Raw genomic sequence first — 20,711 nt, 5'->3', positions numbered from 1 at the left:
TACGCCTTCCAAACTCCGTAAACACCATCCCATCACTATGTGCCATAGAGAGAATTACCGTCAGTGAGAGTTGCCTACCTGTGTGACTTCCCACTTTGAAAAAAAAAAAAAAAACCCACAGCCCCGGAACATTTGAAACATGAGTTGTTCTTAAAAAGACTTAGAGAGAAACTGCCTCTAAAGCGGACGACGAGCTCCGACTCCTCCAAGTGTATCTGCTTCAGGCAATCAATGAGGACCGCGATGCTTACTTCTGCAGCTCTCTGTCCCTCTTTCTCTCTTTCGCCTCACCAGATATTATAGTGCATTTCAACTTTTGTACAGGCACACAGGCAAAGGGAAGTTTGGATTCCATTTTTGATCACAATTTACCTCTTGTTTCCTTTAATAAATATGAGAGGTCGGTTTGTTGTCACTTTTCTTTGGAATTTAATATGTGCCATTTCTTATGCTGTTTTACGGGTAGGATAAGGAAACAACAAAAAGGTGTGACAGGAGCTTGGCGGACAACTGTGGATTTCTGCGAGTAACTCCTACCGTCCAAAGGGGATGAGGGGGGCATCGGCCGGACCCCCCTCTTGATTGATTACTTATTAGTCATCCCTTTGGCTAAATGGGACCCATTGAAAAGGCACCGTGGAACACATACATGAATCAAATATTCCTGTGTCCCCTGAATGTCTCCAGAGTAGTTTTGCTTAAGAGAGGGGGTCGTGGCTTAGCATTATAAAGAGGGAAAAACAGCATAGCTTTATGGGTTTATTTAGACAGTTTCTACGGTTTGACATTCTACCGCTGTAAAAAGAGAGAGGGAAAAAAACTCGAGAGGATTCCAAAGAGGAGAACATTTGTGGACATACATATTTTTCTAGTTATTCCGTTGTTTCTTTTATTTTTTTTTCTCTTATTTTTAAATATTTTTTGGCCATTTCCTCTCCCGAAAAATGAAACTTTGGACATCACCCTGGGTGTCTTGCCTGGTGATTCTCATCTTGTGTTTTGGATCAGAGTGCGGGACAGCCCGGAGAAAGGGGAGATCCAAGAGGGAGTTGGTGCGCATTAGGGAGGCGAAAGCCACCATCCCAGGGGCTTGTGCCACACGTCTGCCCCGGGGCAAACGGTCTTTGCCCGGCTTGGAGCGACGGGTGCTTCGCCAGCGTCGGCGCTCCTCGCATGCGGAGGAAAACTCTCCAGACCGGGGGAACGCTGTCTATTTCACCGGCATGGGAGATCAGCTACGGCTGAAGCCTGGCGTGGAGATACCCAGAGGAAATTTCACTCTGGAGATGTGGATCAAACCGGAGGGAGGTCAACGATCACCCACAGTGATTGCAGGTAGGATAGTCTACACATCCTCCTTCCTATTGTCAACCCCAACTCTTTATATTAGTGTAACTCCAAAACTGGCGAGTTAAATCTGATAAGGAGTCTAACTGAACATGCATATGTGCAGTATATTATCCCAGTGTCATGTAGCCCATCAAACAAAGCAACATGCAGTTTCAGCGAGTTGAAAATGAGTTCATCTATCAGACTAGACAATGATGTAATGCTCTCAAAAGTACAGCGGATATTTTAGGTAGTGCAAGCGTAGGGTCACTGGTGGAGATTTTGATCATATTTAAGTTTGCCACCTTGCAGAGCAATAATCGCTGCAACATGATTATATTTCACAAATGAATTTTCCTCTCATTCCTTCACTTCAGAAAGATGTTGCATGCGCGTTATTATCATAAAATCTAAGTGATGAGTACGGGCAGCAGATGTAGGCTACTGCATCATTTGACCGGCAGCTGATGTCACTGTGCGTAAAATGTAATTTCTCTGAGCCGACTTGGCTATTTTAAAACTATGATGTAATGGCCAAAACTTTGTGAGCGAGCACGTCACGTCAGGCACAAAACGGGAGAGATCCGTTGAATGTGGAGGCGCTCAAAGCTCGCGGCTCAGACAAGCCGCAAAGTGTCCCCCAAAATCGACACCTTTGGATAGGCTACCGGAGTTACGAGACAGGGCTGAGAGATCCAGGCAGCCCCCTAAACCCCCCCCCCCCCATTCTCTTGAGCGAAAATGTCCTGCTTAAATGTGTTTGTGCAGTGGCGGTTGTGCGCTTCCACTGGTGTTCAGCACAGTCTCTCCAAAACCTCCAGACGCTTGCGCGGAATCATGGGTTATTCGCCGAGTTCCTAATTAAAGGCACAATCAGATAGTGATGATGCATTTCTAAGCACTGACTGCGCAGAGGAGGATACACAGGCACTTGAGTAGATCCCTGCCGTCAGAGGAAAGGTCTACACTTTGTAGTTGTCATCTGTGCGCACTCCTATTTTTTTGTCCTGCCAAGTCTGCAGCCATGCGTAAAGGAGCACCAGAAATGTGTGAAAAACCGCTCTGCATCATCTGTTTTGACCAATAGCGCTTTTATGCATTACAGTATTGGACAGTTTTCTTTTGTTGCTTTTCCTTGCCGATAGGGAGCGTTGCATACACAACTCATTGCCTGCTACAGTACTTGTGCAGATGGCTGCCTTTGAACTGAACTGAACTGAATTGAACTCAGTCCTCCTCAGCCTCCTGTATGCCAGTCTGCACGTTTGGGGACTTTACTAAACCATATGAGTAAATTTACTTGCTCTTTTATTTTCTATCTGTCTGGCTCTCTCAAAACAACCCCCTCCCACCCACACACATAAATAATCACTTGTGTGTGTGCGTGCGCGCGCGTGCGCGCGTGCGCGTGCATCTGTGTGTGTGTGTCTGTATTAAGATACAGTACACTTTTAGGTAGTGCAAGCCAGTTGGCAGGGATGTGCTCTGCAAAGCCAATCCCTTGTAACAGTCTCAAAGTGGGGGAGAGGGGTGGGGTGGGTGGGGGGTGAGAGGGTCTGTTGTGACCTGAGTGACTCTTAGATTTTCAGGGGATGGACACAATAACAGGAACATCTGTACAGTATAATGCAATCTAGTGCAACAACAACACAAACGACCACCACCGCATCGACCGCAGATTTGAATAAACACCTCTCTGACACAATGTTAACAGAAAACGAACATTGTAGGCTTTGCAGATGTGGTGTTGGATCACATTATTTTGTACAGGTGTTGTTGTTGTTGTTGTTGTGCCCAACCCGTCCCTCCCTCCCCCCTTCACTCAAGATGAGAGAGATTACCATTCATGTATAATCTTATGTGTTCATTTTTAAGATTTGCTCCAAGTGTGCTCACATCAGTGAGCCAGAGAGGGGCCCCAAAGAGAACAAATATGATGATCAAACAAATTCAATAAAGCCTAATCTTTTAAATCCAATTCAGGCCTCAAAAATCCCAGTGCCTCTAAAAATGCTCCATCCCCTTGTTTTGATCCCAGCACAGTGTTGTTTGCAGCATCTGTTTTTTTTACTCTGTTGTTTTTGACCATCTCTCTCTCTGTCTCCCTCTCTCTTTTTTTTTTTTCATTTTTGCTCTCTTTCCTCAAGATTTCATTTTATTTTCTTACTTCATGTATGTTATTGTTTTCTGTGCAGTTGGGAAGTTTAGGGTATCATCCCAGTCTCTGCTTGATTAACGGAAACTCAAATGTTATCTTTGCATCCATGACCAATTGTAGTGACTTGTTGTCTGGTTTTGAGTTGTTTCTGCAGAGTGTTTGCCAAAATATCTTAATTTAAGAAAAACACATGAAAAGGTTGTGACTGACCTCCCAAGATGATCAATTCATTATGATGTTTAACGAAGAAACTTCAAGTTAACAACTGTTAAAGTTTCATTTTTCATTGAAGGTTACCAAATTTTGTTTGACAATTCCTCGGAGAGGTATAGGACAGATTTGGATATGGTCTTGCTCGACCACTTCTGGGGAGAAAACAGCATGTTCAAGGATCCAATCACTGATCAAACGGATGATTGATCAAACCATCATTAAATGCAAGTGTGGACTGTCTTGTGCCCTCTAAAGTGAAGCACAAGACTTCTACAGAAAAGGCTGTGCTGCCATTTCCCGAGTTTGACAGTTACATGTGGTTAGAATTGATCCCAGGTTTAAAAGCATTTGAACCATTATAAGACTTTATACACACACACACACACACACACACACACACACACACACACACACACACACACACACACACACACACACACACACACACACACACACACCAACACAGCACACACCACTCAAACACAGCACATCCAAAATCAGAAACATCAAGTTCTGTGTCCAAATGTTATGCAAACTTTGTTGTGCCCTATTAGCCCTTGTATCCGGGTCATGTTGGGTTGTCCCGCATCAAAGGAAGAGGGAAATAAATCACGAGAGGAACGGAGGCTCTCTTCCATGACCTGCTAGGGACAATTATATGCAGACGTTGGCAGATAATTGCTGCGATAACAGACATATCTTGCTGCTGTTATCTAGTGTGATGAGACACATAACAATATGTTCAACAACAATCTTGTTGAGGGTCCTTTTTTTTTTTCTGCATCGGCACCTAAAATTCGTTTCCTCTTCCTGTTTCACTATAGTCAAATGTAACTGGGATGCTATGAATAATCTTGAGACCATGACTAATCACCTGGCACGTTGTTGGAGCTTGCAGAGAGGCTGACTAACTGTAACTCAACTCAACTAGAAAACATCTTCACAGTGTTATTAGTTTGAGCCACTACTACAGTCATGCACTGACTGCCTTATTTATGAGTGTTGTTGAGTACCCCCAAAATCCTGATTCATGTGCTTACATTAAATGGGAAGGTTTAATTGGGAGAGTGACAGTGAGAGTGTCACAGTGTAAGTTACAATGTGGACAAAGTGGTGTTAATTTATGTCACCTGACATTCAAAAACATGTTGAAGTGCAACTGGTGGTAGATCATTTATGACTCATTTAAACCAGCATTTCGTTGATTTAAATCAGAGTGAAACTCGACAGCCAAGTCAAGTGTTTAAAGTCAAGTGTTTTAAAGTGGCACGATGACATTTTCATTATCGATATCTTTGTTATGTTTGTTAAGTTTGTTTTTGATATATCAATGGAATTTTCCATTGTCTCCTCAAGGAAATTGCTGTGGCGGTCACTTTCGTATGACTATGAAAAGTGCCTTTCTTTGACCTTTCCGAGCCAGAACAGCTCAAAAGTAAACGGAGTCTTCATTGTTCCCTTCCTCCCTGCTTTTTATCAAGTCCTTGTGACATTTTTCTTTGTGTGTGCATGTGTATTTTTTTTTACTTAACTTTTTCTTTTTTCCTGAGTGTATTTTTCTTGGAAGAAGACAAATGGCAAGTGCGAGGAAGGTTGCCTTTGAACCTGACAGGAACAGCTCTCCACTGTAGCGTGTGCACATGCAGATCCCTTCATGTGCGTGTTTGTTTATGTTTCTGAGTGGACACAAATGTGTACCTCAGCGTTTCAATTTGTTCTGTGCATATGTGGGGGTGTGTATTTGTTCATGAGCACGTATATATATGCGTATCTGTATTAGAATGTGCATATGTGTGCGTAGGTATGTTTGTGTGAGCCCGAGCAGTCGCAGTGCAGGGTCTGGAAAAGTGTAGTGTGTTAGATTAATTGAGCATGGCAGAATTATGACAGCTGTTTACACTAGGAGCCCTACGAGCATTTTAGCACACCTTTTAGCCTTGAGTGCGCTAGCTGACAGATGGAAGGCTTTTTCCTTCCAGTGTAGTGGAAAGCCTGAAAACGTCATCCACCAAGAGACTGACCTTGACGCTGAACCCAACCCTCACTCTTTGAACATTAGTCCATTGAAATACCAAGTTAATGAATGCGTACCGGAGTGTTCATCTAATTAGAAACAGGTCAAAGTTAGCAAGATGTCCGTGCAATCACCATTAGCCAGCCATTTATTGCAGGCTTTGATAGCCTAATCGATGGGGAACAAAGGCATCTGAAGTGGACAAGCACATTGAGGCAAAGATGTGATCATCACTATGATAATCAGCTTACAATTATAGACCATACTAAAGTTAGCAGAGACAAATATGAAGGGTATTTACAGGCATTTTTAGAAGCAACTGTAAAGGATACTCCATACCTTCTTCATATGGGAGTCTCTTAATGGAAAGATATAACTGCCAGAAAGCCAGTGGTTACAAGTGCTACCTTAATATTAACAAAACCCAGGAATGTACTCAGCTCCAGTCCAGCGCTCTCCCCAGGATCACCTGTGAACACCAGGACTTTCACATGCTGAGATGGACCTTGTGAGGCATGTCAAAGTGCTTTGGAACCTGTGCACAGTTTGACTGGACTGTTTGGATATATGCAACAGTCACGAACATGCTTTAACAAACACACATGCACACGCACAGACGTGCACTTGTGTGCCTGCACACACACACACACACACACACACACACACACACACACACACACACACACACCCACACACACACACACGCACCTCAACAAGCGCTAAACAAACAAACAGTTAGCATTCAGAGATCCCCTAAGAAGTGAAAACACATTACCATGCTGAAGCTGACATACACGGTCCAAGTGAAACAGGAAAAAGGTGTTTTGGTGCCTCTACAAAAACAAGGCTTTAGCAGAAAACTAGCCTTCTCTGGCTACCCTACTGGCAAGGGACATTTACACGAACAACTTTAAATGCGCTCAGTGTTCACGAAAGGCCTAGACCGAGATATTTCCATGGGGTCTCCCTTAGCTAAACATGCACTTCAACCCAATTTCCAGGACAACCTGCCCTTAGATATCAAAAAAAAAATATATCATATTAATGCATTTCTTGCTCTCTAACCTCAGCTACATTTTCAGCATCCCTCTGGAAATGCATTATCTTTAGAGAATTCAAAATATACTGTGAAATCTAATTGCAATATATAATACCAAATACTTGAATAAAATTAGCATTAGGGATTGTATGCATGTGACTTGTGCAGACTGTAAAAAATGTTTGATTGAAAGGACAGGATGTGGACAGTGTCAGCTATCTTCAATGTGATTGATAAACAATGTTTTTTATTTCTGTTCATTTTCTCATATTAAAGCACATATTAAATTTTCTTTTTCTCCATTCTCTCTCTAGGCCTGTACGACAAATGTTTCTATGCCTCCAGTGACCGCGGCTGGCTGCTTGGCATCCAGGCAGTTAGTGAACACGGGAACCGTGAACCCCGCTTCTTCTTCTCCCTTAAAACTGACCGTGCCCACAAAGTGACCTCAATCCACTCCAATGCTCGCTACGTCCCCAACCAATGGGCACATGTGGCAGTCACATATGATGGCGTGTACATGAAGCTCTTCGTCAATGGTGCCCAAGTAGGCGTCAGCCGGGAGCAATCGGGTGATGTCTTCAGTCATTTGACCAAAAAGTGCAAAGTGCTGATGATTGGGGGGAATGCACTGAATCATAATTACAGGGGAGCAGTGGAAAGGGTGGGTCTATGGAGGCAGGCCCGAGGGCAGAGGCAGATTATCAGGGATATGCAGGGCCACGATGACCCCCAAGATCTACCTCAGCTGGTCATTCGTGAAACTTTTGAGCACCCAGGCCGAAAGTGGCTGACTGTAAAAGATGGTAGCTTTCCTCTGCCTGAGCAGGGAGGAGGTGGGCGATTTATGGGCGGTGGTGGAGTTGGAAATGCTGAGGGATTACTGGACACAACGCTGGACCCCCCAACTTGTGGTCAAACTGTCTGTGACAACGTTGAGGTCATCAATAACTACAACCAGCTTTGGACATTCCGCCGGCCCAAGAAAGTACGATATCGTGTCATAAATATATGGGACGATGCACGGATGAGGCCGACTGTATCCGACCACCAGATCAGCCTGCAGCACCAGCAGCTAAATGATGCCTTTAGCCCCTACAATATCACCTGGGAGCTCAGCATTCACAATGTGACCAATTCCTCCCTTCGTAACCGGCTGATTCTAGCTAACTGTGATATCAGCAAAGTCGGCGATGATGCATGCGACCCAGAATGCAACCATCCACTGACAGGGTTTGATGCAGGTGACTGCATGTCTGGGCACCGGAGCCGTTGCCCTGAGCACAAACAGGGGAATGGTGTATGTGACCCTGAATGTAACTGGGAAAACTTCTTGTATGACCTTGGTGACTGCTGTAATCCCAATGTGACCGATGTGACCAAGACATGCTTCAATCGCTCCTCTCCACACAAGTAAGATCACTTCCTTCACTTTTTGCATGCTGTTATGTTTTCAGCACTGGTAATCCTCTTTGGTAGATATTAAGGTAGGAATATTGTTGGTATTTAGTTTTGGTGAGTTTAAGTCATATGTTTATAAAATTTTATACATTTTTTGGTTGACATGACTGAATAATTTTGGTAAAGCCACCCAACACCGTGGCCTCATATGCCTCAAGTAAATCAAACAACAAATCTTTCCGTACATGTGTCCCTGAAGAAAGGTTTTCATGTCTAGTCCTACTGTTTCCTGACCACTGGGGCTGAGCCTGAGTGTAACTCAACTCCCAGCCTGTGTGGCCTGGGAAATCCTCTGGGGGCAGCTAGTCCAATCTAGCCTTGGCCTGGTTCAATCAGTGTTCCACACTTAAGCAGGGCAAAACAAACGCAACCGGATGACTTTCCTGGTAGCAAATGCGCAGGCCAGACCGCTCATTTTTGTATCCATTTTTCAACAACTCTCCCCACCTTTTTCTACTCTGTGTCTCCTATACCCATGGTCCTAATTAAGCTGGCTTGATTGGAGAAGGGAGTTCGTTCGGAAAGAGTGACACTCTAAACAGAGTGTAAGGGCAATTAGAGGTCAGAGAAGAGAGTCCAATATGGGTTTTGCTTGTAGCAATGGAAATCATTTCAAAGACATACCACTCTCTCCAGGAAACCAGCGACAGACATGTTTCCTGGGGAGGCAGGTATGGGTCCCTAAACGTGGCTGCCTGAAAGAATTTTTCCAGGAAAAACAGGGAAGGAAGTTCACTTCACTTGCACGTGAATACCAGTATTACAGAACCTCCCAGGTGTATTGTACATGAAGCAAGAGATTATGTGGTTTCATGCGGCTACTTGAGGAGAATGCAGAGGCCCTCATGAATGCATGAAAGTTTTTGTTTTTCTGGTAATCTCATTGTGGCTTGTAGATGATGAGTAAAAGCTGGCAAGGCGAATAAATCTCTGGAATTTGCTGTAATAAGTTTTGTGCCAGACCTCCAATAGCAGGATTGTTTGTTTCTTGGTACACTGAAACTCAACACAGTAGACTGAGACATTTTTGTGGACAATGCAGGGGGTGTTTATGGTTACGCCAGAAAAGTAGACAAAAATGACTGAAATTCAGATGTTTGTCGGTATTTCTTGCCACTGTTATGTGGGGACAAGCGAAAGGGAGAAAAACTAGTAGGGCCTAGTGTGTGGGATTGTTTGAGTCTTTCTGATAGCATGAATCAAGGAAACCAGGCTGTTTTCAATCACAGTTAAGCTGGAAGCACTGTCTGTTTGGCACTATCCTGTTGTTTAAAATGACCGCTAAATAGCTAAATAATGACATCTAATTAGCAACATCAGAGGGGAAAAGCAGGTGGGTTTGCCGTTGCTTCCATCTCTCAATTCCCACCACATCCCTTTCAGCTTAGTCATCATTAGAAGCTCATTCATCAAGTGGCGGGCAAACTACTTCATTTAGACATCAGCCATTGGCAAAACACTTGCCGTTGCAATGTTCAAATCTCCTTGTGGGCATTTGAAAGATGGGCTTGTGAAAGGAAGGATACCAGCAAGAGCGAGAAGGAGACAAGCAGAGAGAGGACAAGAGACTTTTCAGTCGAGGAAAAAAAAAAAATAGATATAATCTCCTCAAGTGGTTGCTTATTTTGCTTTGATTATGGTATGTCTAGAGAGACTTGCAGAGAGCTGCACTACAAACAGTTTGACATTCCTCCTTAATTATGGAATTCTGGATGAACAATGTACTGTGTATGCAGGGGAACAATAGTTGTGAGGTCCTGCATTTATTTTTGCAGCGTTTGCGCCTGTTACCACTTACATGTAGTGTTTTCAAAAATCTGGCTAGCACAGGACACAGGCAGCTCTGTGGTCCTGCAACAGTCTTTCCTCACAAAATACCATTGATAATAACCCCCCCCCCCCTCCACATTTGGCTGAGGGAAATGTTTTTGCATTGTTTTCACAGCCCTCGGTTTTGACACTTCTTACGGTTTCAGTGGTATTTGATGTTATCTGACGGCATTTATTTGAAAGGTTGAACATTCTTATGTCTGGAGCTAAGGACATCTGAAATTGTTCCTGTAATTCATACGGTGCCAATTTACATTATACTGTATGTGCAGAGAGGCAGAAAACAAGCACCCTGAACAAGTTGTTTGAGATGATAATGTGTGTGTGTCTGACTGTCCACGAAAGACCAATAATACCTGAGCAGCTGGATTGAAGTAAATTCTATAATATCGGAATACTTCAGAGTCAGATGGTGTTTGCCAGTAGCTGATATTCAAGGCTTTTTGGAAACATCTCCCAATCAAAAGCAAGATGGATACACAAAGTTGGTAAGGCGGATATTTGGACCATTTCCGCATCAATATGTTTTTGGGAAATGAAGTTCTGGCCTGGCTTTGTCAGAGGCTAATAGGTCATCCGTTTTCCCTTGGCCTCTGTCTCTCTCCCCCTCCTAAGTCAATACCTCTCAACGTGGCAGGTTAATGGATGGACCACCCTTTCTCTCTCTTTCACTCCCTCTCCTTGCTGTATTCCAGCTCAGAGCAGGGAGCTAATCTCTAGGGCCCTTGACTTGGGTGTTTTACAATTGGTCGTCTAAACCTTAAGCCCCCATCCCATAAAACATAATGGAGTGCTTGGGCGTAAATACCAGGACTTTGCACTTCCCCTTTAAAGCCATAGCACACTTCTAAAAGCACCTGTTGTTGAGGTTTCACCTGTGCTCTCATGGGCGCTGATAGTAGTCTTTCTGCATAACTAGGCGACTGAGGGGAAGGTGGAGTAAGGAGGAGGAGGTTTCACTTGGACCACTGCAGTCAGGCCAGGGAGTTGCATCTGGTGGTCTTTTGAAAGCATGGCACACCAGGGAATTCAGCTGATAATGACTTGGTGAGGTAATTGTGGTCCAGGAGTCAAGGAGGGCACAGATGAAGAGGTTCACACACATCTGCCTGGACTGAGAGCGTTCACCCCGGTCCTCGATTAAGAGCTCCTGCTTCAGATAGCAACTGGGGAGAGGTGGGGTGAGCATATGGATTCTCCCGTTGCTCATTCCATGTGTCTCCAGATCCCGCTTCCTCAAACTCCGCTCTCACCAACGAGCAGTCGCTGCAGGGTCTCTGGAATCTGAGCGTTGACACAGTCCTAATGCATGTGTCTTCCATGGAAGGGGAAAAAAATAATCAGAGCAAGTTGGGAGGTTAAAGAGGAGAGAGCAAGTATAGTAATAAAGGCAGAGATGAATGATGGGTTTAGGGGCTGTGGTGCTGACTGACTTGATGACAGGGGAGCGGAGGGCCCCCTCCAATTTTAAAAGTGTTCTTGGCCGTGAGACTGTCATGCCATGCCAGCTCACCCCAGCTTTCACACTATGCTGCTCCAGACATACGTATACGAGGCAAATTTATGGGTTTATATGAATTATATATGGGTGTAAATGGATGAAGTCATAATCCCCTATTTAATATGTATCAGATATAAAAGCATTAACACGGCCGTTTGAGCTGCCTTGCACACTCCTGGATCTCCCTGCAACAGATGCCCTGCAGTGGTGCCTGAATTTTGTTGAAGCCTGATTTTCTGCAGTCACCTTACCTTTCTCTCTCTTTCTCTGGCTCCTTCAATTTCTCACTCTCTATTTCTCCTTCTTTGTAAGTCTTTGTAAGTTTTTTTTTTTTTTTTTTTTTTTCCCAGGACATGTCTAAAAAGTGGTGTGGTTAAATGCATGGAAAATCCTGTCCTTCCCAAGTGGCTCATCTCTAGTGAAAAAATGTATGATGAGAGGCAAGAGAGGGGAACAGGGGCTATGGGATGGGGAAATAGTTGAGGGGTGTGTGTGTGAGAGAGAGAGAGAGAGAGAGAGAGAGAGAGAGAGCACCGGGGGCGGGGTAAAGCGGGGTAAAGGGTTATTGGCAGGGAGGTTTGAGTAAGATGTGGATGGACAGATAGAATGGCCCAAACTCATCTGACTACACGATGAAGTCACTGGGTACTGACTTCCGACAGTGGCAACAAACCGAAGCGTTTCCCAGATCTTTACCAACATGACTCATTAGACATATTGTGAAATAAAGAAAAAAAAAAAAGCACCCACATGTATGCACACGCAGACACACAAATTGCCTTTTTTTTTAATTATTATACTCAAACTGTGTGTCTTTGCTCTGAAAGTCCCTCTGCGCATCAGATCAACATGTGATGCACATTATGTTTTTGTAACAGGGCCAAGGGCGTTACAATAATTGAACTCGGATTAGTTAGGTTTTGACCCTGTAGTCGAATTGCTGCTTTTATTCACTGCTGACTCAAATCATTTCAGCATCAAACCCCTCTGACCCTTATCCCCCCTCATGCATGTCCGAAAACTCTGGACAAATATTTTCTAAGGAAATAATGAAATTCCTGAAATTATTAGGAAGAGAGACCTTATATCATCTGTTCTCTCCCTCTCTCTCTCTCTCTCTCTCTCTCTCTCTCTCTCTCTCTCACTCCTTAAACCTGGCCCCAGTGAGTGCCCCCAGTTGCTCTCGTGTAGACTTGAGGAAAGCATTTGCAGCACTGAACTTTTTACTCATGTATATATTTCACGTCTGTGTCGAGGGAACACTGTGTCTTCTCTAAGCGGCTCCTTATCCAACTTGTGATTTGAGGCAGAGAGACCTTGTCCAACAAAGGTTTTAGAGATGTTATGAAACATTTCGTGGAGCTGCATATGAAATGTGCATTGGTGGTAACCTTAGTAGGCTTGTCGCGGTGGGAGCATGATCTCACTAGGGTAAATTCTTCCAGAACACTGCCAAACACCAGTGTTAGTGACTTTTAAATTGCTTCCTTTAGGCTACATTGAACATACGCTATGAGACAGATTGGTTTTACACTCAAATTTTTAATATTTTATGCAGACACTTGCTTTTCAAACATGAAACTATTCACCAAAAAAGGAAAAAGAGCACATTGGTCGTAGCTGGCTGGCTTATTTAATACATTTTAAAAATGCTGAGAACAAAATAGATTTTGTGGTTCTTATAATGTTGCTCAAATTCTAGACCCCAAATAAAATGCTCTAATGATCTAAAAGAATAAATGATCTAATAAAAATAACTGAAATTTCTTTTATATACTGAATAAAAACTGGCCTATAAAGAGAAACTAGTTTGACACTGAACCTCAACTGGTACCACTCAAGCAGTTGCACTTCTTTTGGCAATCAAATGCTCCACTATAATACAGCTGAAATCACGAGATGTCAAATTTGATCCCCTCTACTTTCAGCTGCTATTTCTGCAGATGTCACTTTTGTTATCACACGACCATCAATCATAAATTGTGTTGCATGTCAGTGAGTCTCTTAATGCGTTTTTTTTTTTTTTTTTCAATCACATAAAATGGTGCCAGTGAAATGATAGTTGGCACAGTAGTGAAATCTTAACCATTGTGTGGGCGATACTGTCAGCGGTCATCTCAACTCCTTAGCTGATACACAAATGAAATGAAATCAAGCCTTTGCCCAGTGGAATTCTACACGACCCCATAACATTACAATATAAAACAGTGTAAATATACTTCATGTTGAGTCAGATGTTGAGTGGAAGAGTAAATATAAATAGCACGCTCTAGAGTTCTGCACTTCACAAAGGTGCGAGTCTTTGAAATGTTTTGCTTTCATCCTCGTGTTTACCTGTGTTCCCTTCAGTGGGACAAATGTGATCTGCACTTTTAAAAAAGACGAAGCATGACTTTTAGTCTCACAAAAATGTTGAAATTTTGAAATAAGTGCAAAACAACAGCTTAGTATCAGCTCAGATATGAGCAGTCCATCTCTATGCAGCTCACAAACACCAATTTTTGCTCAGGTATGAGGTAACTATCCCCTTTCATCCAGGCAAAACAGGACTCTACTCATTATTCCATTATTTAGCCACTGTCTTAGCGATGTGTAGACAAGTTGCCATTCACAAAAGAGGGCATGCAAGTTAGTACACATTTAATTAAAGAGGAAGGACAGTGAAATCACTTAGTGCACTCTTTTGTTGGGATGAATCGTAATCTTAGAATTTAATGCACTTCTGATCCAAGCACAAAATATGCCTACAAAACATAATGCGAGCGAGTGGGTCATACAAACTGGGTCAAAACATCCAAAGAGGATCTAATTTGTGATAGTAGGGCCAATGTCTTGTTTTGTTTCTGATAAACTCATGTTTCTGTATCCATTGTGTATCTATTTCCAAAGCCTCCGAGAGCCAAAGGAAAAGAATAAACTATCACTTCAGCATATGCAACAGATTATTGGCTCTTCCAGGAGATGACTGAGCGCGTTGATGCTGTTTGCCAGGACCACCAGCCAAGCTCATAGAGAAAACTTATTTGATGTGTTCATAAAATGAATGACAGTTTCACTGCTGGAAAGACATCTCATTGTGTTGAATGATTGCAGTCATTAGTGCTGCCGTTAGTGTTCCCAGAGCGGAGACAAAACATTATGTCATGGATAGGGAGACATCAGAATACCTGAACAGCTGACTGAAATATCAGGCTGATCTGAGAAGCTATCAGAAAAATAAAATCTTAAAAGACATTTTGTGCTATAGATGGAACCAAAATAAAGGAGAAAAACTGAAGCAGTGTTCCTACAGGGATACATACAGTATCTTTTATTTCTTCTCATATACAGTATAATACAGCATTCAGTGTATTTAGGGCTATCATGAAGATTTGAATATGTAATATGAAATACAAGTGTATAAGATGGCCATGCAGGAAACATAGCAGATTTCACTCAGGAGTCAGTTCAAATAAATAATAATGCGTCATTTTACTGCAGTGCAACTTGCATGACCATGAAAAAAACAAAAAAAACATTGCATGTGGCAATTCAATAGTAAAGTGGATCTTTTCCCACCAGCACCCGTTTGGTGCGTCTTGCCTTGACATCTTTTACTGTACGTCGAGATGAAGAAGAAGTGCACTTAAGAGAATTGTCAAAAACAAACAAAATAATGGATTTGAATTAAATTTTTATTGTGCTGGTTATTGCATGATTCACTGTCTTCTAGCATAAAACATCCAACATCATCATGCACAGGAAAACATTGTGGCTTGGCTTTTAGAGTCTCCGCAAAACGAGAATTCAACCCAAAGAACACTATACGCTCATCGCACTGTTTATTTGCTTCTTGCACTTCCTAGACGACAACATCAACAACAGCACGGTCTGTAATCTCCCTTCTGTTGAGCAAATGTAAGTGAGCAGGAACTGCAGCGAAATTTAATGGAATGGGAAGAAATGATTCGACGGGTCAAAATTGATACCAGCCGGATTCACAGCCATTAAAAAGTTCTTTAAGCTTGCACTGCAGATGCACAGCGCCTGTGCCAGGGCTTCTAGACACAACATTATCAAAAATCTGTTGGTCATGTCCAAATGAGCGAGTGTTGTTGTGATTTTCAGACTGCAAGATGGTTTGCAGTAAAGACCTTGACTCTAGTCTACAAAGGGAAAATATTCTTCAGGCAGCGCGAGGAGAGAGGTTTTATTAAAAGTCTCTATTTATTTGGGCCTATTGGTTATAACGCCAACTGGTTTTAACCTCACAGGGTCAATTATTCCTCCTCATTCTGTTGGTTTAAGGGGCCGTTACAATTGCCAATAAAAAAATTCAACAGGGACCCAATTCTGAGCTCTGTTTTCCTGAACAATAACGCTACATAAGCTCCTTTCTGGCTTGGAACACTGTTGTTATTTGTAAAACTTTTCCTTGGTGAAATGTGCGTTCACTAGGAAGAGACTATCCTAATTGTAGAGCTATTAACTTAATGTGAAATACTCTTTTTCTGGTGTTTTTTTTTTATTTTCCAGAGCCTATTTGGATGTGAAAGAGCTGAAAGAGATTCTGCATTTGGATGGCTCAACTCACCTGAATGTCTTCTTTGCCAACTCTTCTGATGAAGATCTGGCAGGGGTTGCCACTTGGCCGTGGGACAAAGAGGCCCTCACACATTTGGGTAGGAGACAAATAAAAGCGCATACATACATACAGTACATGCAGGCAGGCACACTCACGTGCACATTCTTAAGCACATGCACACATCCTTTCTTCGGCAGCCCAGATTGTTGATTTTGAGTAATTACAGTTCAAGCCCCAAGCAGTTTCTGTCTTCATCACAGCTCTAACAGGGAAGAAGGTGATAATGAAGCTGAGGAGGCCCATGAATAATGCATTGTCTGAATCTTACTCCAGGTCCACAATTACTTTACACTACAGTAAGAATAGGCATTTGTATTGTGTGAACCCTCCCTTGAATGTTTGCAGTGTTTACATGTGTGTGTGTGTGTGTGTCTGTATTTTCTCAGGTGGAATTGTGCTGAATCCTTCCTTCTACGGTACATTTGGTCACACTGACACAATGGTCCACGAGATCGGTCACAGCCTTGGGCTTTACCATGTGTTCCGAGGTATATCAGAGATCGAATCGTGCAATGATGCATGTTTGGAGACTGAGCCCTCAATGGAGACTGGAGATCTGTGCGCAGACACCAACCCCACCCCCAAATACAAAGGCTGCCATGATCCCGAGCCGGGCAACGAAACCTGCGGCTGTCGGCACTTCACACACACGCCGTTTAACAACTACATGAGTTATGCAGGTGAGATGGGGCCTCCATGTGTGTTTTGCTGCTCACCTGGGCAAATTGTTACAGTTCTGCCTCTCACATGCAAAAAACTTACATACAAAGATCACCGTGGAGGAATTTGTTGGGTCTGTGTGCACACTGAGACAGGTGTGGAATTTAGCAGGGACCTTTCATGCAGAAAACACAGCGGGTGGCACAACCTTTCATGTCACTCCTTTTGTGCAAAAGTTTAACTTTTTTGATGTCAGAGTTAAATGAATGTTGCTAAATAAGTGGTTTATTTTTATTAATGTGATCAGACTCGTAGACTGATTTAATACCTGCTTCCCTTTCCTGTCACATATCAAACCAAAATCCAATCCTCACAGCAACCTCTTTCATCTGCAGATGATGCCTGTACAGACTCTTTCACACTGAACCAGGTGGCTAGAATGCACTGCTACCTGGATCTCATCTACCAGACCTGGCAACCCTACTCCAAACCTCCTCCAGTGCCAATGGCGCCGCAAGTTGTTGAGCAGCATCATAATTCTATCACCCTGGAATGGTTTCCACCAATTTCTGGACACTTTTACGACAGGTGAAATGAGCTAGATGGGTTGCCAACCAGATGCTGGTGTGCATGGTGATGGATGGAGTTGATTTAATGTTAAATGATTTATTTACAGACTAAGATGGGGCCATCTAAAAAACTGTGTGAAACTCTCCTCCTTTGCCACATAATTACAATAACTTTCATTACTGTGTCTTTACATACTGTATAAATGATGCGTATTTGGCCTGTATCTAAGTTGGTTGCTGTGCTTGTGTGTTGGTTTCCTAGAGAAGTGGGATCAGTGTGTGATAAATGCACTGAGGGGAAAGTTCTGCTGCAGTATGCCTCCAACTCCTCATCTCCACGACCGTGTGCCCCTTCTGGACACTGGTCCCCGCGAGAGGCTGAAGGTACAATGCAACACCATATAATATACTTACAGGTTGTTAGGTGTCATGGCATTGGACAGTGTCAGTGTGAGGTGGTAGATGGTTTGCAAGTTAGACAGTTCTTTGGAACATACGGTGGTTCAAGTGCACTCTCACTGATGCTTATTATAATAAAACTGTAAATATTGTTTCCTTCTTTATTCTTCACTGTGCACTGAATGCCAGTCTTAAATCAATTTCCTGACAAAAAGCTGTTTCTACTAAAAGTAAATTTAATAGAAAAGCTAAGCCACATCCACCTTTCATCTACTGTTTACCATATGATAACATGGTTTGAGGTTTGCTTTTTGTTGATCTTCTGAGTCAATATTCAAACATACAAAGATTTTGGTCACTGACTCAACCCCAAAACATGCAAATGACTCACTGGATTCATGACACTTGGGCCGTGGGACAACATGGAGGGATCAAGGAGGTCGCTTCCCAGTGGGATGGTGCTGTATATGGTACCACAATTCCCATATGAGGGCTCAGGTCCAAAACCAAGGTTAAATGTCATGTCTTAGCTGTAATTCCCCATTTTTTTTTTTTTTTTTAAATTTCACTTTAGGGGGATTTGAGTGGAGTGAATGCTGAAATTAGCAGGATTTTAGGGAAAAAAAAACAGTTTTCTCTCTTTTTTTTTCTGTTCTTGTCCTATTAGTGAATCCATATTAGAACATTAGAACTATACAAGGACAGGCATTAGGGATGAGGTATTTAAGCTATAAAAATAGTTGATGTCCCATCTGTGCACCTCTGATAACTCTGGTCCTGGCAATCGCAGCTTCAAGCATATTCTGGATATTATGCATGTGGCTATGTGCAGCTATGTGTGCATGCTGTTGTATTCCCATATTACATCCATGTTATACACTTTATGATAACCTTCTACTTCTGTAAAGATCTGTAAAGCACTACATCTACACATCAAACTACATGAATTTGATCTTATTACCTTTGATAAACCTTCCTCATTCCACACTGTTGAAGAGCAGGGTAAAACTATTACCCAGAACACTGCTTTGTAAGCAAGGTATAAATGCTAAGTTAGACAGTTTATCATTCTGCTGAAATCTCTGAAAATAACCAAATAGGTGAATGAAATAATCAATGTAGGATGTTTTTGTGAAATGTGTTAGAAATCAGTTCATCTGCATTCCATCCTCTTCATGCAGCCATTCATTGACCTCTAGTAAACTTTAGCACAGATTTTATTTACTAATAATAAGGCTGCACATAATCAGCCATTAGCATCCACACATACCTGAGATGTGGAACCCTTACATCACTGTGAGGTCATGTAGCTAGTCTGACCAAGGTCTATTATCCATCCATTATCCCACCTTTAAATCTAAAAAGCTGACAGGGCTTTCATTGTTTTGGCCCTTACACTCTGAAACCATCTTCCTCCGTATATCAAATCAGCAAAATCTGTCAGCTGCTTCAGGCAGCATCAGATCCCTGATCTGTGTGGAAATGTCATATTGGTGTATTACACGTCTGTCTATTGTAGGCTACCATCTATCTGGTTTTTAGTTTTATGTGTAATTGTACATCTATGTATGAGTTTGATTGAGTGATATTACAATGGTGACTCCAGCAATAACAGGATAAATTTTACCTTCAACCTCTTCTATTATTAGTAATAGCTATCACTTAACAATATAAGAAAAAAGTAAAGTCACATAGTCCTACAATGGTTATGAAGCTCATTAGATGGTTGCCCAGCTAAATAACATCTCTGTCAACCAGGGATATATATTTCTAATAGGGACAGACCCCCTTTCAAACAAACAAAATAACTAGTGTACTTTTAATAAAACCACCATCTTTTGGTGTGGAGTGTGGAATCCAGATACATTCATCATACATGCATTCATCCATCTGTTTTTTGTCTATTACCATGAAACTAAATGTCAGAACAAATGGAAAAAAACACAAAAACCCCATAATACTAATCTAACTACGACTCAACACCATTAATAAGAGCAATTGTTAAATAATATTGTGCCAAACAGTTGAATTTGTGTCTCTGTCTCTGGTTGTGTTGCTTTTCGTAATGTTTGTATGTCTATGTGCATGTGTGTGTTTGTGTGCGTGTGTGTGTGTGTGTGTGTGTGTGTGTGTGTGGAAGCTCTATATATTATAAAGTCACTCAACCTTGCCCTCACACTGGCTATAGTGTGTGCACCAAAGGCAAGTCTGGGCTTGTCTAACATGCTGTGTGTGTAAACTGTACTCTATTTTCCCTCTTGGAAGGGGTCCCTGTTTGTGGCAGCTCCCCATTCCCTGTTAACTCTGCTTGGGCCAGCTTCTCACTGGATACCACAGCTGCCGTTTCCTGCTGTGATGGTGTATATGTGTCCAGCAGTTAGTCATTTCCAACAGACAGTCTGGCAAACTACTGACTCAAAGATATTGTAAACTAAACTATTGGCATATTATCTATTGACATAACATCCTTAAATTGGAAGATAAGCATGTTAACATATGTGTTTGTGTGACGGTGCATATGTGTCTACATGCTTTCATCAGCGTCCATTAATGTGCATGGCACCTGTTATTGAAGGACTTGTCAGCTGTGTCCTCACACTACTTGACTGGGAAACACTGGTGTGGTAAGAGAGAGCCAGAGTACCTCTCATAAATCTTTACTACTCTATGCCCCGGAGAAATATGGCAGGAGGAAAAAAAAAAGTAAGAATGAAAAAAAAAAAAAAAAGCAAAAACACACATGGATATGGATTCAGAGGAAGGGGTAAGAAGGTTGGGTGGGGTGGAAACCACCCAAGATAGTTAAGAGAACTGCATGTGGTTAGTGACATTTACAAGGGAGGATCCTGAGTTGATTGAAAACAGCAGTGTGCGTGAATGGAAGTGAAAGGTCCAGGATGTGTATGTTCACTAT

General features: G+C 42.4%; 1 protein-coding gene across 1 annotated transcript in view; it reads left to right on the top strand.

Moving 5' to 3' along the window:
* The first annotated feature begins 944 nt into the window (after positions 1–944).
* Positions 945–20,711, top strand: part of pappa (pappalysin 1) — an 81,488-nt gene continuing 61,721 nt past the window's right edge. Inside the window, exons 1-6 of the mRNA XM_022769472.1 lie at positions 945–1,335; positions 7,068–8,166; positions 16,061–16,206; positions 16,556–16,849; positions 17,225–17,417; positions 17,661–17,782. Coding sequence (XP_022625193.1) covers positions 945–1,335; positions 7,068–8,166; positions 16,061–16,206; positions 16,556–16,849; positions 17,225–17,417; positions 17,661–17,782 — 2,245 coding nt within the window. The remainder of the gene's footprint in view (positions 1,336–7,067; positions 8,167–16,060; positions 16,207–16,555; positions 16,850–17,224; positions 17,418–17,660; positions 17,783–20,711) is intronic.

Source organism: Seriola dumerili, unplaced genomic scaffold, assembly GCF_002260705.1.
Source record: "Seriola dumerili isolate Sdu_G_001 unplaced genomic scaffold, Sdu_1.0 BDQW01003009.1, whole genome shotgun sequence".
NCBI lineage: Eukaryota > Metazoa > Chordata > Actinopteri > Carangiformes > Carangidae > Seriola > Seriola dumerili.
The sequence above is the reverse complement of the archived record's forward strand: the minus strand, read 5'-3'. Positions and strand labels throughout refer to the sequence as shown.